The 22,304-nt window shown below is 39.1% G+C and overlaps 1 protein-coding gene across 3 annotated transcripts in view; it reads right to left on the minus strand.

The window, feature by feature from the left end:
* The window catches only part of LOC143378487 (rap1 GTPase-activating protein 1), a 342,177-nt gene that overhangs the window by 215,381 nt on the left and 104,492 nt on the right, over positions 1-22,304 (minus strand). The window contains exon 1 of one of the 3 annotated variants that reach the window (XM_076830267.1): positions 3,383-4,433. The exons of the other annotated variants lie outside the window; for them this stretch is intronic. Within the exon in view, the coding sequence (XP_076686382.1) occupies positions 3,383-3,501 (119 nt within the window). The 5' untranslated portion in view covers positions 3,502-4,433. Of the gene's footprint in view, positions 1-3,382; positions 4,434-22,304 lie in introns of those variants that run through there. 3 annotated transcript variants of the gene reach the window in all.

Raw genomic sequence — 22,304 nt, forward strand, 5'->3', positions numbered from 1 at the left:
AATTCGACAAACAGTCGCAGCCTGGTTCCAATTTTATTCCTCACAAAATGCTGGAGAAACGTCGTTGAGCATAAAAAGCAGTGGCAGTTCCGGGTGACTTGTAAATGAGTATTAATTAACGTTCAATATGCATCGGAAACATCCGTTTTCATTTCCATTTTCCAGATCGTCAAATGACTTTCGTTCGGAATCCAGCGAAGTGGCGTATGAAATCGCGATTGCAGCGAAGAAAGGAGGTGAGCGTCAAGACAGAAAGAAAAACGGGGAGTCGATCAAACCCGTAATCACAATTTACGAACGAAATATTTATGGACTGTCATTTCGTAAATTACCGCGAGATTACCCCGCTCGTTCCGTGGCTTCATGCAAAGTTGACGGTGCTCGTGTGCTCCTGACCAGGATATAACGGACATAGTCTAAACTCTTAACGACATGCACCGTAGGAGAAGAATACCTGCATACCACCCTAATTTGAATTACGTATCCCCTGCACTGACAAACTAATTCAACTGCTACCCTAAACATCGCATGCTAGTCTTTTAGAACCCTGAGATATCATCAAAGAAGATACCTCGTGGTGATTGTTGTTCCGTTTTGTTTAAAAACTAATAGTCATTTTTATTTGGATAATTCAAAGAAAGTATGCTTTCCATCAGAAGTCCAATAAATTAGGTGTGCAATTTAAGTTGTTAACTGAGTCTTTGGTCGGCCGAGAATGCCTCTCATATTAAAAGTGTATTATGTAACACTGTATGTCTATAATAAATGTTACACACGAGTTAAAATATTATTTATTTCCTTTGTAGAAATGGAGTTAATATTAGTCGCAGTTTTTTCTACCGTACAATCATTTGCATTCATAAAACGTAGATGACCTACTTGAATGTACGTGCCTATTATTTATCACTGACCTGTTTATAATGTAAATAATCTCATTTGTGATACGAACGAAGTCACTTAGAAATATAGGTACATTTCTTTAAAACAGAATCTAAAGAATTTTAAATGTCTGGTAGGTATTAAAATATCTACTATGAGCATATAATTTCGAACTCAATGTGCTCAGTCGTAGTTATATTAACAATAGCAAGCTGCAAATGTATTGTACAGAATACAAAATGTTGATCACGGAAATGTGACGCTAAACTGTGGTTCATACGATTATGCATGCATTTGTAATATATGTATGAGGTATTTGCAGTGCATTGCAACTGAAATTTCAATATTTCAATCTTTTTGCAAATTAACGACATCAAATTGGCTGTATGTGTGATTCGGGAGGAGAGGCCAACGTATTGAAAGGTAGAAAAAGTTCATATGACCACGTCAAGTTTAAATGGTAACAGAGATATTCACTTAAAAAAATCATTGACTTACAAGGGAATCATTCTGAACCCGGAAATTCAAAAAATTCTAAACCTTTGTGAATATGTAGGGAATTTCCTCCTGATTAAGACGCAATTTTTGTTTACTGTCCAAATTCACTCTAATGGGGTGTAATTGACCCCTGAAAATTTGGCTATTTTCCAATTTTGTGTGATAACTCGGGAACTGTAATATATATTTTTTTTTTGCCAAATGATGGATTTAATTAAAAGAAGTAACTTTTGCCTTGAAACTTTTTTTCTAACTCATACAGTTCGCGAGTTATAACACAAAATCGGAAAATAGCCGAATTTTCAGGGGTTAATTTCACCCCCTTCGAGTGAATTTGGACAGCAAACAAAAATTGCGTTGTAATCAGGAGGAAATCCCCTCCATATTAACAAAGTTTCAGAATTTTTTGAATTTTCGGGTTCGGGATCTTCCCTTGTTAGTAAATAAAGAAATCATCAACTATGTAAAAGTGAATATCTTCCAAATGAGTCAGGTTATCGCCCAGAGTTTACTATCTTGCGTCTTCTTTTTGTTTGATGTTATTTAAAATATGAATTAAATATCAGTAAAAACAGTACTTCATTCTTTACTGTAATTTAGTATAAATTTTATCGGAGTTCATATGAACTTTTTTTCCTGTAATGACCAAAATTACCACTTCCCGAAGTATAACATTTCCTTTTCCCTGTGTACATTAGAAACAAAAAAAATATAGAATTCGTAGTATTAAGAAATGTAAGCAAGAGGTTATATCTACCTAGACGTCCGAAAAAAGACACGAGTTCAGAAATTCTTTTAGAAAAAGGTATATGTGAAAACCATATAAATTGTTACTAAAAGCTGTATTAAAATAAAGGAAAAAACATGAAATTTCCACTGAAGTTCTATTTTTGTAGTTAATAAAATAAAAATTGAAATTTAACAAAGTAGAATCGTCAGAGGCCTCTATTTCCAATCTATTCTTAAGGGGAGGTTCTGGTCTAGAGCCCCAAAAAATAGGTGATATTTAGGAATTAATTAAAGGAAAACTACTATATATAATTTAATGGGACTTGTTGCATTGTATTAAGGATGTCTTATGTTATAGAAATATATTTTTTGTTTTATAATTAATCAGTGCAAACAGCCCTGGGGAGTCGTTAAAGTTAAGGCGTCAAAAAATTGATCCAAATCGGTGGGACCTGTATCTCTAAAAGTTATTATCCGATTCGACTGAAACCTTTTTTATTTTGAAGATTATTCTTTTTTCTAGGGGGGGAACTAAAAAAAAATTACAAAAATTACATTTTTTTTAAAAAATAACGACACTTCACGTTTGAAATCACTTTTCCCTGTATTTTTCGTCCTTTCAACGCCTTTAAAAATTATAAATTTTCAACTTTTTGTAATTTTTTTAGACCCCCCCCCCCTAGCCAAAAGAATAATCTTCAAAATAAAACAAGTTTCAGTCGAATCGGATAATAACTTTTGAAGATACAGGTCCCACCGTTTTGAGAACACTGTTTCGAGAAAAACGCATTTGAAGTTTTACGTGAGCGCCGAGTAGCCGGTTGTGACCCATGTATTTGCCGCGACTCAAATGCCTATAACTTCGGGAATTTTACGAATTTCAACAAATCCTTTCAAACCCGTTTTCCTAAAAGGTTGAACATTCGAAAAATGAAATAAAAGAAAAATCGACATTTAGACCAGAACCTCCCCTTAAAATCCGTTCGAGTTTTCGTATTCAGACATATCATTTAGGCTGGAAAGCACAAGTCATCGGTAACGATAACTCAGTTGTTATTAATTTTCAACCGGAGTCAAATGAAAATTAGTAAAGCCAAATTACTAAACACTAATTTCTTTAATACCAAAAAAAAAATGCGGTAATACTAGCTACCTGTTTCTAAAAAAAATAAATCCTAAGTCTTTTGTTCAGGCCTGTGGGGTAGCTACGTACAACCCCTTAGCACAGTCCAGTCACCCAACTACTGATCAAGAAACTAAAAATCTCATAAGTTACCGTTTTTTGGAGAGCAGAGTGTAGGACTCTTTGGAGCCGGTGCAAAGCCTCATCCGCATTTTGCGAGCGGCCCTGTCGACACCTCGCTTTTTAGCTACACCGCCTTCCAAAACTGGCATCCAGGCGTGTTCGACGGGCGTCGATCGACAACGAGAACCGACGACAATCCTGCGATCATTGAACACCGCCCACGATCACGAAGCACAGCACTCCCACGTACTTTAAGCTTTCGCTCTCTTGCCTGCGAAACCGTTGGATCCACGGGGCCCCGGCCGTGAATAATCGAACCGACGATTAATCGTCTAGCAGTCCGGTGTGCACGGTAATTATTTTGTAGATGGTTTTTCCTAGCCCCACCAGTAATACTTATAATTTACTGCCGGCAATTCTTGTCCGTTGCGAGTCTTATCGGGGAGAGGATAGAGCTCGCCCTCCACCTACGATTCTACCCATAAACGTCACGCACACCCGCCTTTCCCCTCGCGCCGATCCTTCTCCACCGCCCGGCTCTTCTCGACAACTATTCCAGCGATAAGCGAGCACGGCCTCTGGCCAAAAGCGTTCTCTCCTCGATGGGGTACACACTCGTGACACGTTCCTGCTCTCGCCGCGACCCCCTGCGCGGAATCGATTTTCAGATCGCGGTTAATGCACAGCGCGAATCCTATCTAAGCGATGGTTAGATGGCCCCAGGCTGAAGACGTTGGAAAAAGGGCGCGCGGTCTTATAAGTGGCCTTTTTACTTCTCGATCGGAGCAGAACCACCCGGCAGATAAGCGTAAGTGCAGTGGCAAGAAATCACGCTCCCTGGTAGCCGATATCAAAGAGCAGCCTTGACAGCAACGTGCTCCAGCGTTGCTCCGGCTCGATAGGGTGATGCTATGGCCCCTGTGGTGGCCTCGAGTTCAAATCCGCCGCGTGCCGCTCGAAGGAGGGCCACAAAGCGTCGCTTGTATCGCGTTCCTTACGCCACCGTCATGGATCTTCCTCATTCTTCCCGGGGTGCATTTGCCTTCACTCACTGTCGCTGCTCGATCTCCCAGAATCGTTGCACCAGGTCCTACGAAAAACTGTCGCCGCTGGGGACACTGCGAATGTTCCAGGACGCTGACCCAGACGCTTCATGCACGAGTTGTCGCTCCTTCCTCGCGATTGAGAATTAAACGGAGCGAACGGTACGCCGAAGTACGAGAGACTAATTCATCATCCGTCACCCGGCACACGGAACGGCAGGTTTTATCACTCGACGAGGATATCCTCGTGTTGGCGACTAAGGCCCAGCCACGACGAATGGCGCTGCACTTATTCCCGAGTGACCCAACGATAGCGAATAAGACGGGTCGTTCCTCGCCGCTTATCGCCCGCGAGGCGCTCCGGTCAACTTGCAATTTGTGAATGGAAAGTCGACGACACTACGGCCACTCCAGATCGCCAAGCCCGGCCCAATCGTAACACGCTGCTGTAAAACGCTCCAGCTCTTCAAATGCTGAGCATCGATTCCTCAGCAGGCTTTTCAGCAACTGCCTCTGAGCATTCGCAGGGAAACGAATCACTGATTCACCGCCGACAGATCTTGCAGCAGGAAGTCCAGTTGGGAGAAGTCCATAAGGCACTCACAGAAGCGGAGAATTTCCAGAACGTTGCTTTGAAACGGGATCACTCTTCTCTCGACGCTGGTAATTAAAGGTATATCCCCGCAAAGCCTCCAGCAGCGAAGGAACTTGATGAATTTTTAATACAATCACCACAAACTTCCTTTCGCCTCTATTCTGTTCCTCTCCGAAGTAAAGGGAGCTACTCCGAGCAGCAAATTTAACGTTCTTTAGCTGCCTACCCTCTCGGTTGGAGGCTGGTCGTGTTTGGCGGATGGAAAGCAGCGCGTTTAATTTCCAATGGAATCGCAACGCACCGACAGCCAGACGAGCGCCAGGCTTACGTCGCTCTGTACGAGCAGAGTGCGCCGAACTGCCGGTTGTCAGACGCGCGAACGTAGTAACGTCAGCGACAGGGTGGGCGGGTGGGGTGGGGGAGCAGAGGGCCCCACAGGACTCCAATGGTAAAAGTCAACAAGAGCTCTCGTCGCGGTGGCAGAAAAAGTCCAAGACTCGGATAGACACTACCGAGTTCCCGCGCCTGGCTGATACGCGTGTAAATATTGCCTGGGTATCAGCAAGACGTTCTCTATGACGTCATGCACCGCTATAATACGGCACAAGAAATTTCTTACGGAGCACCTTCACCGGCGAGATGCAAACGCGAGTATTACAATGTCTGCCAGGCACAATTCGCCCGTATGTCCCCACTCGAACGCGAAATACTGTTCGCACGTGTGCACGTGAAACGATGCGAGCGTAGAAAGAGAAGGGTAGCCGAGTTCTGAGACTGTGTCACAAAGTACACGAAATAGTTGGAACGATTTTAGAAGCGAGAATAAACAAAAAGCACTCGGTACAGCAGCGCGAGAAGAGCACTTTTGGCCTGAAGTCATTCACAATTACCACTCGGATATTTTCACTCGCGACAGAACTTTTTCCGCGTGTAATTATCGATTACGAGGAAAACACAACGAGGGAAGAAATGAGTCGAGGATCGTGTTCTGTATCGTAAGCGTAAACTGTAATGTAACTTCTCGCGAAACGCGCGCCTGAACTATGGGATTCCCGCACGTACGCAGCCTGAATGGGCCTCGCTGAGGGAACGCACGTGCGTGCGCGCAGCTCGACGAAGCGAGTATGAAACAAGAAGGCATGCGTCACGCGCTCGTAAGGCCCCGATCCTAGTGCCGCGCAACTGCACCGGAGGGGGTAGGGCGCTGGGTAGGGCGTCGAGGGGAAAGGAAAATCGACGAGTGGGCCTCCAGGGTAGAAATATCTTTCCCCTCTTCACGGTTTCCTTTTCTCTATTCGTTCACTACGATACTGCCTCGCAATCTTCCCCTCTCGTTCACTCGTCTATTTCGCGCGCGCGCTCCATCTCGTTCTACCATTTTTCTTTCGATTGAATCCGCCACTTTGTTTGCTATCTCATTTCCGCCCTCGTGATTTCTCGTCCCGTCGACCTCTCGTTATTCTTAATTTCTCGTCGCACTTTTCTCTTCGCTATCTGTTTCTACTGGCCGAGCGTCAGTGTGCTTCCTCATTCATCTGTTACTCGATCTGCGGAGTATCTGGCACCCGTTCTGTCTATTTCTGTCTTTATCGCCGTATTTCTGCCTTCGATTCCATCCGCTACTTCGACTCTCTCTGCTTCTCTCCGCCTTCAGTCAGCCAGCGTCTCCTTTCATCTGTTACTTTCCGTAGGTTCACCCCATGTCACGCAACGAGCGCTCGGTGTGCCGTTATGTGTTAAATATGTGCAATGTGCATGCGTATGTTTTCTGTGACTGCTGGGCAGCGAGGAGGCTCAGTGCCGTAGGTGGTAATCGTCGATCATGCAAATCAAGCAGACTTTTCACCACGCTAACCCGTCTCGCGATCACAATACGCCGGTGATGTGTTTCGCTAATTTTCGGTATGATTGCGCGACGAAGATCGTTGTGCTTGCTTCTGCAAAAATTGTGGGCAATGCGTTGCCTATGTTTTGTAGTTTTCATTCCCTGAAAATTGATTGCCACCTTTTGCCATTCTTGGATATAAGTTGCCGATTCCTTTTTTTTTTCAACGCACGAGTGTTTTCAAATATGTAAAATACTAGCATAAATTAGAATTCAACGCCTCTCGCATTTGTAATCACTTGCTTTGCATTCATCATTACTGGTCAGAGGTTTAATTGTCATTCTCCTGAGGTGATTAGTAGTATTCCGGTAGTACCTACATAATTATCTGTTTTGATTGCCGTTCAGTTCGATGTACATGTATGTTTTAGTTATTTTACTTTTTTTCTGATCCATTTATTATAAGATTACTGCCAAACGAGGTTCCTGCCGACTACGTAACATAATAGAGAAATATTACTGTTACTAACAAATTGTTTAGAAAAATTTTAGCGCAATTTAATGTTTCTTATTTTATTGAAATTATAGAAATAAAAAATTTACAAGTATTAGGAAATGTTGGTATACACCTAATATATGCAGATGGGCTATAGTACTAGAATATTCACGGATGACTATAATTAGGATTAATAAATTTGTAATTACTATTAGTTACTACGAAATTATCGAAAACAGCTTTACAGGGTTATATTGAATACATAAAACAGCATTTTGAAGTGATCCCAGAAAATTACATATCAGTTACTTACGTGTTATGTCAGCACTATTATTAATATAAAAGGCACATCTGTTCATAAAATATTTTATGTCCTACGAATTTCAGCAAAATAAATGCGTAGAATGATTAAAGAGCATAGGCTTAGGAATTGAAGATTTTGCACATAATCTTCGCTTAGAAAGAGTTGTAGTTTAGATCTAGTTGGGTTTAGCGCAGAGATGGACAAATATTTTATTTAAATACAAATTTCGAATAGCGAATAAAAGTTAACAAAAACTATTCGTCATACGTCGAATAAATTCTTGCTGAATAAAAAAAAATTAACTTCGTTCGACGAACAATCTAAAGTTACAGTAACGTTTATTTGATCGTTATTTAAATAATTTTTTATTTAGTTATTACCCAACTCTGCTCTGTGTACACAGAGAGATTAATGTAACCACGACTGAAGTGATTCAGGAGCTTTGTAAAACGAAAAGAAAACTAGGTTTTATTCTGTAAATAAATGTTTATAAGCACCTAATGAATTTTATTGAATTTGTATTAAGAATATTTTTAGCCGTTCAACTCGCCAATATTCATCCTTTGGGAAGCCTCGAAAAGAAAACGGGAATAAGGTAGACCGCAGTTGCTATTTTCGAGCTTTATGAGTACCAATTACATATTTGCTTGTGTTAGAGTTATTAGTAACCCCTTCCATTTATGGCGACATATATTTAAGACCTAATAATAATAGTAAAGTTGTAGTAAAATCAATATTTAAAAATTTCAAATTAATTCGTGAATTTTGTTTCGAGATCGCTGACGAATAATACCAACAAAGCAGATTAATTAAATTCAAGAGCATTATATTCCACCGTTATTAGATACAGAAATATTAATGTAACGAAAATAATTTATAACTAAAACTGATTGGTAAAAGCTGTTGGCAAATATTTAGTTTTGACTAGCAGGCTTATTTCATGTTAACATATCGTAGTGATAAATATTCCTTGCATGGGTAGTTACAGTTATAAACGGTCGTACACCTGTGATTTGTTATTTTAATTATATCCCAGACCTGAGTATAATTATAATAAACTCAAAAATACGTGAACGCTGACAACCTTCTGACCACTGTGTAATAAGATATAGATATGTACTCTACAATCTGTTCGAATAAAAAAACTATAATTGCCAACAATAAAAAAGGGGTTTAACGATATTCGTCACAGTATAAACGACACTTTTTATCGCTCGTAAAAGTTTGTTAAATAGCCTTTAAAGTAACAGCACTGCTGCGTGGCGTAAATCATAACTGTAGCTATATCATAGAGTTCGATGCTAATAACCAGCCATTTAATTCCCTTTCGGTGCCTCTCACTACGGCTAATAAAATGCCAGAAGACTCGGAAACGGGGTCATATTAATTATAGCATGTCAACAGAAGCAAATCGAAGGAAGCACGCGTCTTGATCAATTACCCCAACAAATTTCCATTTATGTAAATGAAGGATAGGCACACGGACGGCTTTATGTTAAACGCTGGCAAGTTTTACGGATTCAAAATTGACGCGCTTCAGCGTACGTAGAAACTACTTACAAGGGAAGATCCCAAACTCGGAAATGCCAAAAAATTCTGAAACTTTGTTAATATGTAGGGAATTTCCTCCAGATTACAATGCAATTTTTGTTTGCTGCCCAAATTCACTCTAAGGGGGTGTAATTGACCCCTGAAAATCCGCTTATTTTCCGATTTTATGTTATAACTCGTGAACTGCAAAATAATTTCTTCGCCAAATAGATCTAATTAAAAGAAGTAGCTTTTGTTTCGGAACTCTTTTTCTGTTTTTATAGTTCGCGAGTTATAGCACAAAATCGGAAAATAGCTGAATTTTCAGGGGTTAATTTCACCCCTTTCGAGTGAATTTGGGCAGCAAATAAAAATTGCGTTCTAATCAGGAAGAAAGCCCCTACATATTCGCAAAGTTTCAGAATTTTTTAAATTTCCCGGTTCGGGATCTTTCCTTGTTGGAGTTAAAGGTAAGCTGCAGAATCTACGATTTCTAAATTTGAAAATTTGAATAATCTGGATATGACTTAAATATTTATGGAACAATAATTTAAAAATTCTCCAATAACATCACCTGACTATATTAAATAATCTCTTGCCAATCATGATTAACGTGGATCTGCATTCAGCGTGTAACAGAGGTTATAGCCTATTGCTTGTGGTTGAGTTTGAGAAGCGTAGGTCTAACAGAGGTGACAGCCTATTGTCTGTAGTTGAGTTTGAGAGGCATAGGTGTGACAGAGGTTACATTCTATTGTCTGTAGTTGAGTTTGAGAGGCATAGGTGTGACAGAGGTTACAGCCTATTGTCTGTAGTTGAGTTTGAGAGGCATAGGTGTGACAGAGGTGACAGCCTATTGTCTGTAGTTGAGTTTGAGAAGCGTAGGTCTAACAGAGGTTACAGCCTATTGCTCATGGTTGAGTTTGAGAAACGTAGGTCTAACAGAGGTTACAGCCTATTGCTCATGGTTGAGTTTGAGAAGCGTAGGTCTAACAGAGGTTACAGCCTATTGCTCATGGTTGAGTTTGAGAGGCATAAGTGTGACAGAGGTTACAGCCTATTGTCTGTAATCGAGTTTGAGAGGCATAGGTGTGACAGAGGTTACATTCTATTGTCTGTAGTTGAGTTTGAGAGGCATAGGTGTGACAGAGGTTACATCCTATTGTCTGTAGTTGAGTTTGAGGGGCATAGGTGTGACAGAGGTTGCTGCCTATTCCCTGTGTTTGAGGTTGAGAGGCATAGCTGTGACAGAGATTACAGTCTGCTGCCTGTGGTTGAGTTCGAGGGACATAGAGATAATAGAGATCGCAGCCCATGGCCAGCAATTGGGCTGAAGGTTGATGTTTGCAGCAGCAGAAGTTACAAACGGGGAGAGTTTGGAGTTTCGAGTAACGTCACGATGAAAGTGGCACTGTCGTATTAGAGCAGTGTTTAATGGAAAATTTTTGTTCATTGTTACAGGCGAAATCTGAGGACAGTTTTATTTGCAGGGTTGCCGAGATGTAGGATATTGTCAAAAATTTTAACCTTGATTTTCGAAATCAGCGGGAGAAAATCCATGAGAAAAGTCGCCTCTCATCAAAGGTACATTTTCAGTGTAAACTATTGCAATTTGCAACGAAATGTTCGAACATTTAATTGTTCAAATTATCCAGATATTTTACTCCTCAGATTTTTAGACCCCCGGCAGAAACCGTCGATAAAATGATTCGTGATGGCCGCAGGGGAGAATGCCACTGCGGGCACGCACATTTTTCCGCTGACACGGAATTCAATGACCTCGAGGGTACACCCCATTATTCGCAGACCATAAACTTCCACGTAAGTGGAAAAACGCGCTCGCGAACCCCTTTCAACAAAGGTGACAATTTTCGAGGGTCCTGCTCTCGGCGGGCACGCGACATATGCGGCCCCGACACTCGATCCCGCCAATTTCTGACGGAATTGTCGGGAAAGCTCATGGCCCAGCCGCAAAACCAATGAAGGCGGCGGAGAGGCGGGGGGAGTGAAAATTAAACGCTCGCCCATTGTTGTCCGATAATCGACGATGCGTCGATCCGTGAGTGATTTCGATTCGAGCCCACCGGACGTTTCGGTCAGAAATCATTATGCGACAAAGGGCCTAATTCGCCGCCGAATCGAACCGTTGTTCCCGCGAGCAATTATTCGAGTGCGCCCTACCCGCGGCATTCGCTAATTCCATCCTTCCTACTGGCCGTTCATTTTCGAGGTGGCGATACACGGAATTTTCTTTCGAAGATCAGAACCGATGTTCTCTGCTCGGTCTCTTAATTTTTTATGGTTTCGTTTTCTTTTTAATGTAAATTTTACTGGTATGTTAAGGTAATATGTGAACGAGAGGAAATTCGGTTTCCCAGTATCGGTGTTAATTTTATTTTTAAACTGGGCTGAATTATTTGTTACACTTGACACTTCTATGTTCTATGAGTTTGTACTTTCATATATATATTTTTTTAATGTGATTTGTATTTTTTTATGTGATAAGTGAGTGCAATTATTTTGACTGAGTTCAAATATTATAGTAGTTGTAAATATTAAATCTTTCTCCAGGCTTTTCTGATCAAACAGTTCGAAGATAGGATTTACAAACCCTTATAAGGGAAGATTCCCAACCCGAAAATTCGAAAAATTCTGAAACTTTGTGAATACGTAGGGGATTTCCTCCTGATTACAACGCAACTTTTGTTTGCTGCCCAAATTCACCCTAAGGGGGTAAAATTGACCCCTGAAAATCCCGTTATTTTCTGATTTTGTGTTAAAACTCGTAAACTGTAAAATAATTTGTTTACCAAATGCTAGATCTAATTAAACGAAGTAACTTTTGTCTTGGAACTTTTTTCTATCTCTTACAGTTCGGCAGTTATAACACAAAATCGGAAAATAGCCGAATTTTTAGGGGTTAATTTCACCCCCTTCCATTGAATTTGGGCAGTAAACAAAAATTGCGGTGTAATCAGGAGAAAATACCCTACATTTTCACAAAGTTTCAGAATTTTTTGACTTTCCAGGTTCGGGATGTTCCCTTGTTAGTTGAGTTAATGTTATAAATTTTCATATCAATTTTTTAATTCCCCTTTCCTTTCGATACGATGGGTGTTCGGCATCTAATATTTGTACGGAAATAAAATTGACTTTACTCCACGGCAACCAAAAGAACAATAAATGTTACATTTTAGAGATACGTAAATATCTGTTTATAGAAAGCTGCGAAAACGTCGATGCTTGAAAATATAGGAAAGGAAGCGAACTGTCGGAACCAATGACACGGCGGTGATTTAGTTTCTTTTATAGCTAATGTCGAGTAGTATCTCAATGGCAATAACACACCGGGTGACACTAGAGCATATGTGCGGTACTCATAAACTACACGAGCACAATGCTAGGCTCGTCGGACTGAATGCTATTGTTCCAAACATGTGCGCGCCGAAAGAAAGTTGACGATCCTACAACACTTGACTGTAATACCACAAGAATATTGTTTGCACCAGAAATCCATCGCCAAGCATACTTTTGTAATTCGCAGTCTCTCTTTCGTGAATTGATTCATTCAAGTGCATCGAAAATTGTTGCAATGGCAATCCTTGAAGTTTAAAAAAGACTTATTACTTAGGGTAGACCGGGGACGGTAGTAACACTTTGACTTTGGAATACGCTTACGCAAAAACTATTACAGTTAGAGCAACAGTTTTTTACGATAATGTTACTTACGTATCTGACATTATTTGAGCCACAACAGTTTCGCTGTATGTCAAGTAATATTCCGGTTATTAATTAAAAATGAGAAGCGAAGAAAGTGTTACAACCGTCCCTGACCCGGGTCGATTGTAACACTGCATGGAGTCGACAGTAGCACGAATTTAACGTTACAAAATTAAAATATTTATTGATTTAAATTATAATAATAAATGGAAAAGTAAAATCTATAACTAATTATGTGGTATCGCATTTTTTGGCTGGTGCATTCTTAATCATTTATCATTTAGTTTGCTTGTGCTGTGCTATAGGATTCCATGCAATCAAGACAATATTATTAATGTTCTTTGTTACTATTCGGTTCTGTCGGGGTACTTGCTTTTGAACTTAAATTATAAGTTTTGACTAACGAGACGCTTAAATGTGCTAAGTAACCATCAATACTAGTTTAAAAAAGGTCGAATTACAGATTAAAATATTGAAGAAGCACATACTTGCGATTGGGAGTGTTTATATTACAATTTTAAGTAAGGCAGAAAAAGTTACTTTAGGTTATCGAAAAGTTATATTCTTCGCTATCCATGTCTACTGCATATCTGTACTCCTAGGCCATGGGTGTGTATATTCCAAATGCCATTGTTCATCATAAGGTAAGTTCGGGTAATAAGGCCCACCTAAGGTTCTATAATTTTTTTTAAAAAAAACTTGTACTTGTATTTTTGAAAACTTTTTTTTTATAGAAATCTATGGACATTAAACTATACAATGTAATATTTGTAACAATATATGAACAGAACAAATACGGAAATTAATAGGATTTTAAAAACCTTGTAAACGGGCCTTATGTCCTGTAGTGCAGGTAATAAGGCCCACCTATTTAATATGTACAATTCGGGCAAACAAAGACATCATCGACCTCAGGTGTGAGCCCAACGCATTTCTCGTGTATCCAGGTGAGACACATGACACACTGTCGCATATCTGTCTTGAATGCAGCACTGCATAATTTGCAAAACCAACTGTCTGCAGAGTTACCTTCTTTGGAGGTGGATGGCATGGGCTCTTGTTCACACACTTTTTTCTTCCGGTTGAAGTGGTACGTGCTTGGGACTCTTCTCAATATCGGTCCTGCTTTGGAAGAGGGGCGACAAGAAATAAGGCCCACTTAATATTTTGGTGGGCCTTATTATCTGCTTTGTCACTTCCTCATTGCCGAGGTTATATGTTAAACGTGCACTTCACAAAATCATCAATTTTTTGGAAATATGTTGCCAACATATATACCTATACATACCTACAGTTGCACAGTAATTGGATAATGCGTACTCCTACTACAAAGCCAAGAAACCAACGTAATTCTTATAACCGCAGCAACGCTTAGTTGCGGAGGAAACATTTGTTGGATTTACAGCCGGCAAACGTTATATTAATCGCGTGGGGGTTCTTCGAGTGACATTTCGTATCTAGTAAAAGCAACAGATAACATTAACAAGATTGTGGATTGACCTGCCAAGGATAAATTACAGGTGGGCCTTATTACCTGCTGGGCCTTATTACCCGAACTTACCTTATATCCAAAATTGGTGTTAATATCTATTATATGTTTTGAGATATTTAGCGTGTTACATTCGCCCCCCTCCCCCTGTTACTACCGCCCCCGGTCTACCCTATATACATAATTAACTATCGATACCACTGATTTGGTATTATTCCCACAACTAATGACACGTGCTTGCGATGAAAACAAACGCATTGTCACGTCAAGATTAAGTAAATATCCAGATGCGTCTGGTTTCCTCGCGAACAAATCAAAGGAACTTCTTTGTAAGCTGATAATAACTGATATTAGTGCCACGGCTATCTATTATTGCCATCGGTAGCCGCATCCTGCGCATTCATTTAAAATCACCGATCCAGCACATGTGCGTCAGTGTGCACACGCGTCCCCTCTACCTACACGTAGGCAGTAGCTTGCCCCAGGTATCTGCCTACCTACCTACCTACTCACCTACTCGCACCTATCCATTCACCTAACCTGTCCCATTTCCGCACCGCTTTGCTCTCGCTTAATGCGAGCAAAACTACACTGCAGTGCACGCGCTAAACGGGCAAAAGCCTTAAAGGTGGCGCGCACACCGACGTCACTACCGATCGCACTATTAAATGCCGGCGAAAGTTCCGCGGCTGTGCAGGAAGCTTTGACAGCAGTGATTCGGACTGCTCTTATTGCAGGATTACTCATGCTACCGACTTTATCAGTTACGAGAAGCGTGCACAAGGTTTATATCGCTGATTCGGCTCTAATTTAAGATGCACAGTTGTTCACGGTTAACTTGGTACATTTACCTCGGCTAGGTCGATACAAAATCATCCCCAGTACCATCTTTTGGAAGAAAGCAAAGATAACGCTAGGCATTAAGAATTGAGATTGAAAATGTCAACTTCCGCATTTCTCATCGGATGTTGACGAAAGTGGCGCCATCCGATTCCCTATGTTTCCCCGATTAAAACACACCCACTGCTGTGCAAATCGGTCTATAATTAACGAAATTACAGGAAGAATTAATTTACAGAATATGCAGTCAACTTCGTTAAAAATAGTCCGATTTACACGGTACTTTGTGTCTTTTAATCGGGGGTGTGCCAGGAATCGATTGGCGCCACTTTCGTGAAGATCCGACGAGAAATGAGGAAGTTGACAATTTCAGTTCTTAATAGCTAGCGTTATTTTTGTTTCATGATTCTTCCTGTCCCCTATTCTCGAGCTCCGAAACCCGTAAAACTCATTGCCAGTGGAGCGTGAAATCGGAGGTGTGAAATCCGCCTACCTCCCCGAATAGAAGATATTCTCCGGACCCAGAGATTATCCAGTTAACCAGGAACAACTATGTGTAAAGTGCCACGTTAATTGAATGCGTAAGACGCGCTATTTAAATACGACAATGAAATGGGAATTGCTATATTCGGGTCGTGGCGCTATCGGAGGGGGCGTGCAAGTTCTTACTTTCTCGTTGCTGTGGAAAAAGTTGCAGTGCAGTGTGCTGCACGGGATATGTGGCAGATTTCGTAAACAACAAGATTAGACGTCGGTGCACGAATGTGCGCAATATAAAGATAAATGAAGAGGCGTGAATATAACTACGCTGCCTCGCAGCGATAGCGTAGATGCCGTAGGCGATAACCTGTATTATGAATCACAATGCTCATTAATATGAAAATGATATTCGTTATTTCTCTGCGATTCGCTTATCTTGCGCGTGTACGGGCGCAGGAAAGGACAATGCACTCGCGGGACCTGTGCGCGGGAAACGCGTTTGTCCCGCTGAAGAAGAAAGAAAAAACAATAAGAGATGTTACGCAACGCGTCGGATGCATTGTGATATGTATGTACACCAGATGTGTAATTAGAAAAACAGCGACACATAAAGTATCTGCGTGAAATATAATAAAGAAACTGAATTATGTATAAGCCCCTCAAAAGTTAAACTGATCAACTCCGCTTTGTGTAAACTTCTCAATGTTAGTAGTTAAGGGGACTAGGTAGTCGAAAAATCGATTTTTATTATTGCATTTTCCGAAAGTACCATCTTTTCTAAATAAAATGCCGCTCGGTTTGTATTAAGATTCGTAAAATTGTTGATTTGGCAGCTGAAATGGTCGAGCAGCAACCTATAGCGTCGCCTTTGCCTAGAAACTTTAAGGGGGTATGACCGTTTCAACTTGATTTTGTGGATTTTTTTACAAGTCAACGACTTGATGAAGACTTCCCGTTTTTTTACTATCTTTACATAGTATTATGAACTACTTAAAAAAAAAGATTCAGTTAAAAAAGTATTGTTTTTCGGAAGTTATGCATTCATATCCCAAAGTCTCTCGATTTTAGACGGCTAAACGGTGGGCCTAAAAACTCGCGCTACGTTCAACCCATTCACTTCCAATTTTGCATGCAGGATCGTAATAAGATTCCACATCGTCCAACAAAGGCTCTTTTAATTCCGATTCCCTGTTTATGATTTATAAAGAAAAGAGGTGGCCTTTTCTCTTAGAACAATGTAACTTTACCTTTGATCTCTCACCATTTCTTTATTTTTCAAAGTTTTCAAAATCGGCCCTGTTGGACGATAGCTATTGACATACTTTATAAGAAGATTTTATTGTTTTTTATTTCAGACACGACATACAGCTGTTTTCAGGCCCACGGTTTAGCCGTCTAAAATCCAGAGACTTTTGGATATGTATGCATAACTTCCGAAAAACAATAGTTTTTTAACTGAACCTTTTTTTTTAATTAGTTCATAATATTATGTAAAGATAGTCAAAAAACGGGAAATCTTCATCAAGCGGTTGACTTGTAAAAAAATCCACAAAATGTACACATTTTCCGAGGGTTCAAACGTGAGCGCTGTATCTCCAAAAATTATTATCCGATTCGACTGAAACTTTTTTTATTTTGAAGAATATACTTCTGGCTCGGGGGGAAATCAGAAAAAAATGCAAAAATAACATTTTTTAAGAAAATAACGATACTTGAAGTTTGAAATCCCTTTTTCCCTATATTTTTCGTCCTTCCACCGCCTTTGAAAATTATAAATTTTCATTTTTTTGTATTTTTCTCTGGTTTCCCCCTAGCCAGAAGTATATTCTTCAAAATAAAAAGAGTTTCAGTCGAATCGGATAATAACTTTTGGAGATACAGTTCCCACTGATTTGGATCAATTTTTTGACGCCTCAAGTATAACGACTTCCCAGTGCCGTCTGCAATGATTAATTATAAAACAAAAAATATATTTCTATAACGTATGACATCCTTAATGCAATGCAAAAAGTCCCATTAAATTATATATAGTAGTTTTCCTTTAATTAATTCCTAAAAATCACCTAGTTTTATGGGTTCCAGACCGAAACCTCTCCTTAAGCATATACTATGTGTTTAAGTTAAAAATTTTCTATACTTTTCATGTCATAAAGTTAATCAGTTTATCTTGTGAGAGGCTCATATAACAGACAAGGCATTATGGTCTACCTCCGGATTTCCACTTTATGCGGGCCCCAGCGGGGCGGAATTAGCATTTACAAAGGCTTATAATAGTTGAGTTGAGACAATAGTAACGTAATAACTTCATTGATATGACAAACTGCTATAATATGCCTGCTAAACTTATAATTAAGAGAATTCGCGATAGACATCTTTCAAAGATGAATGTCGGTCTTAATGAGACCATTTTGTAGATGCCGCTGTAAAGATAGTAGTACAATAAAGAGCTTGCTCTATTCATCTTACAAATTTATCATTCTTTAGTGAATGGTAACATTTTACAGTATAATAATTCCTACGAATTTTACAGGGCATTTCACCTAAATGTAGCCACCTGAATATCTCTTTTATTTGTGATGATACAGAAAATATTTTATATGCAATTTGAATGGTGTGAATATCTTTTAGGTCACTGATGCTTTTTTGCATGTAAGTACACATTTTCTTCCCTTGCATATTTTATGGAAATTAGCTTGTAGTTGACATTAAAATTGCGTTCAGAGCTGTATAATGACATGGCCTTGAAGTGACCTTTGACTTCATTGTGATGTATAAAAATTATAAATTATAAAATTATAAACAGTGAAGAGATCATGTATTGCCCTAGCATTAATGTATTCCTACGTAGTATTACTTTGGATAAAAGAATTTCATTGCAATGTTTTGAAAGAACCCCAAAAGACTCTCGTTTGTACAAACTTTTATCTATTTTTCGTTTTTACAAATAATTAATAGCAGGACAATCTAAAAACAGAATCGAAGCAGTTTGGCTTGCACAGGACTCACGAAAATAGACAAAGGATGCTCAGTTAATATAGGACCGCAAATCAACGAAGATAAGACGAGATAAATACGGATGTTTACTCCAAGACAGATTATTATTTCAGTTTGCCTAGGAAAGATGTTCGATGGTCTGCCTTATGTTTCAACATAAATACATATGCATGGGGTCTTTGTACTGCTGCTGCATTTTCTCTATACATTAGCCTATCACGGAAATATTTCAGTGATTTTTAGACTATTTCTAAACTAAAAATAGTTCCACACGTTTTGCGATAGCCTTTAATTTTTTTTTGCGTTTTTGCAACATTTCTGGAACACGATTATGTTTTATTTTGTTACAAATCTGTTTCGGAAGCTGTGTACGTTTTCTAAACAAAGAATGCAGGATAACTCGAAAGTTAAAAAAATTTAAAACGTTGCAGAAATGCAGTTCAAATGATGCTAATAACGTAACCATTTTTTGTTGCGGCAATGAAACGGTCTTAGGAGCGAAAACGTCCCCTCGAAGAAATCGCGAGTTTTCATAGGTATTACATATCGTGAATATTTGCGAAACTGTAAAAGATATTGGAAAAAAGTTTAATTCAAAGTTTTATGGTTTCCGATATTTTACACGATAGTGATAACTCAAGAATTTTCGAAAAACTTAATTTTCTCCTTTATCCTCACCACCCTTTTTCGAGAATTCTTCATCACCATATTGTAGGATATCAAAAACTAGGAGTGTTGTCACCTTTCATTGCCGAAACAAAAAATGGTTATGTTATTAGCATCACCTGAATTTGAACTAAGTAGGTATATTTCTACAACGTTTCAAATTTTGTTAAATGGTCGAGTTGCAGACGTTGCAGTACATCACTTGCAAGCTGTTTCCATTTCAATTTAATTTTAAAATTATTATTATTATTATTATTATTATTATCACCATCATCATTATTATTATTAGTAGTAGTAGTGGTAGTATTATCATCATTATTATTATTATCATTATTATTGTTGTTATTATTATTATTATTATTATTATTATTATTATCACCATCATCATTATTATTATTATTATTAGTAGTAGTAGTATTATCATAATTATTATTATTATCATTATTATTGTTGTTGTTGTTATTATTATTATTATTATTATTATTATTAAATGGTAAATATACAAAGAACAGTAATAGGTACATAGAGCATAGCGAAGCAAAAGGCGAGGCTGCGGTACAAGACTGTTAAGCCGGGAATCCAGCGGGAAGCTAAGCTAAGCTAAGCTATGCTATGCGAGGCTATGTTTGAACGTAGCTTTTGGTGGAAACGGTTCCATAAGAATGTATTCAAGCTAATTTTTTTAAAACGTAGCATGGCATAGCATAGCATCGCATACTGCATAGCAAAGCATAGCTTAGCTTCCCGGTGGATTCCGGCTTTAGAAGCCTAATTGTAACGAAATAATTAAAATTAAAACTAAAACTAGGAAAGGAAAGAAAAAAATGTTTGATTTCAATAATCTGTTATTATCCTAAATAATCATATAATCATATAATTATTTTTGGGAGAAAAAGGAACCTGCAGACGTGAATATTTTTCCAAAATTTTATTTTTACAGTTGTGTTTGTTTAATCAATGGACAACTACCCCGCACCCAGGCCAACTGAAAATTCAAATTTAAATTTTCGCCTATATAGTATGATTATATAATCATTTTTAGGAGAAAAAGGAACCTGCAGACACGAATAATTTTCCAAATTTTTTTTTTACAGTTGTGTTTGTTTAATCAATGGACAACTATCCCGCACCCAGGCCAACTGAAAATTCAAATTTAAATTTTCGCCTATATAGTATGATTATACAATCATTTTTAGGAGAAAAAGGAACCTGCAGACACGAATATTTTTCCAAATTTTTTTACAGTTGTGTTTGGTTAATCAAAAGACAACTATCCCGCACCCAGGCCAACTGAAAATTCAACTTTAAACTTTCCGCTCCGCCCCAGTAACCATATTAAACTCACCAAAATAAAATCTAAAATTTCCATCGACTGCAAACATTTTTGCACTGCACTTTACGGCAACGACGTGCCAAAATCTCGGGCATATTTTGCTAACCGAGGACCAGCAGGGAATCAAGTACAGAGTGACGCCAATCCATCGATCGAACACGAGTTCGTTCGACCAGGCTCTTCTCCCCCGGAGAACGGCATGGGGAGGGAACGAGGGTGATAGTGAAAAGTAAGAAAAGAACGAAAAAACTGCAACGACGCTCGAGAAGCGCGAAAACAAAAGGGAGGGTGGAAGGGGTAGTGAGCCCCCTTTGGACGGGTGCGTTGCCGTTTTGACAGGCCTTGACGAATTTTGACAGGAGCCACCACACGGCTGCTCGAATTCGAAAAGCCGTACGAACGGAATCCGGTGGTGGAAGGAGGGAGGCACGCACCGTGGCGAACGAACAATCGAAATAATAATGTAACTCGCACTCGATCGTTCTCGCTTTGCCACGTCGCAACGGAAACTGCATTAGGAGGACGGATGGTGTTGCGAAGTTGCACGGTCGCGATCGTGTTTGGATAGGCGATACCCCGCGCACCGTTGTACAAATTCATGGTTCTGTTACGGAACCGGAGCTGGCAAAACATTATCAAATTTTTCGAGCAGCTGGATCGGATGGCGCGGAAAAGTTGGAAAAATACGAGATGCGTGACGTTCTGGGTATTAAAATCGACTATATTTGAGGCACTGAGAGCAAAAGCGGACTAACCCACATTGCAAAGAAATTAATTTTTCTTATTTTATATGATTAGTACAGCCTGTTGGAATACATTATTGCTAGTGACTCAATTTCGCAAGAAATGTGGGTTAGTTCGTTTTTGCTCCCAATGCCTCATTTGTTATCTGTACAACTACGAAGCATCTGCCCACGGCAGACGTGCAACATGTTTTACATATTTCGTCAATGCTGACGTTGGAATTTCCTATCCTCACTCACAACAGTATAAACAGTGATTGATATATTTTTAGTTAGTACTATTTATTACAGAAATGATGAAATAAATTTTTGGGGGAGAATGAAACAAGGTAAGGGCAATTTTTACAAAAAGTAGTTCAATCTATGCATAGTAGATTAAACGTGTAAAAAATCTTGAGAATAAAAAAAAGAATTTATTATCTTTAAGTTTATATAAAATAAATGTTGAATTTCGGGGGCTACTGTTGTACGCGTTCTCTGCTGTTCCCACGGATTTTTAAATAATTTTTAAATGATTTGATATGAAAATTTCTTTATTCCTGACAATACTTTAATACTGATTAAATCATCCATATGAAGAAGGACTGTTAATAGTTTTCTTTTCCACTTTGAATTACTCCATGTCTATTATGACATGGAATGAACATGTTAATACATGTACATATTAATCCATGTTATCAATTATATGTCTATTGGGGGTCATCCTTAAATTACGTAAGGCTTTTTGGGGAGGGAGGGGGTCACGAATTTCTTACGCTTTCTTACAAGGGAGGGGGTAGTCAGGTAGCGTCTTACGTAATATTTGCTAACCTAACTTTCAATAAATACAAATTCTATCATTGATGTTCCAGAAAAGTAGTTTTAGTTTAAATTTCCCGAAACCGAATTAAACGA

Source organism: Andrena cerasifolii, chromosome 2 (assembly GCF_050908995.1).
Source record: "Andrena cerasifolii isolate SP2316 chromosome 2, iyAndCera1_principal, whole genome shotgun sequence".
Lineage (NCBI taxonomy): Eukaryota > Metazoa > Arthropoda > Insecta > Hymenoptera > Andrenidae > Andrena > Andrena cerasifolii.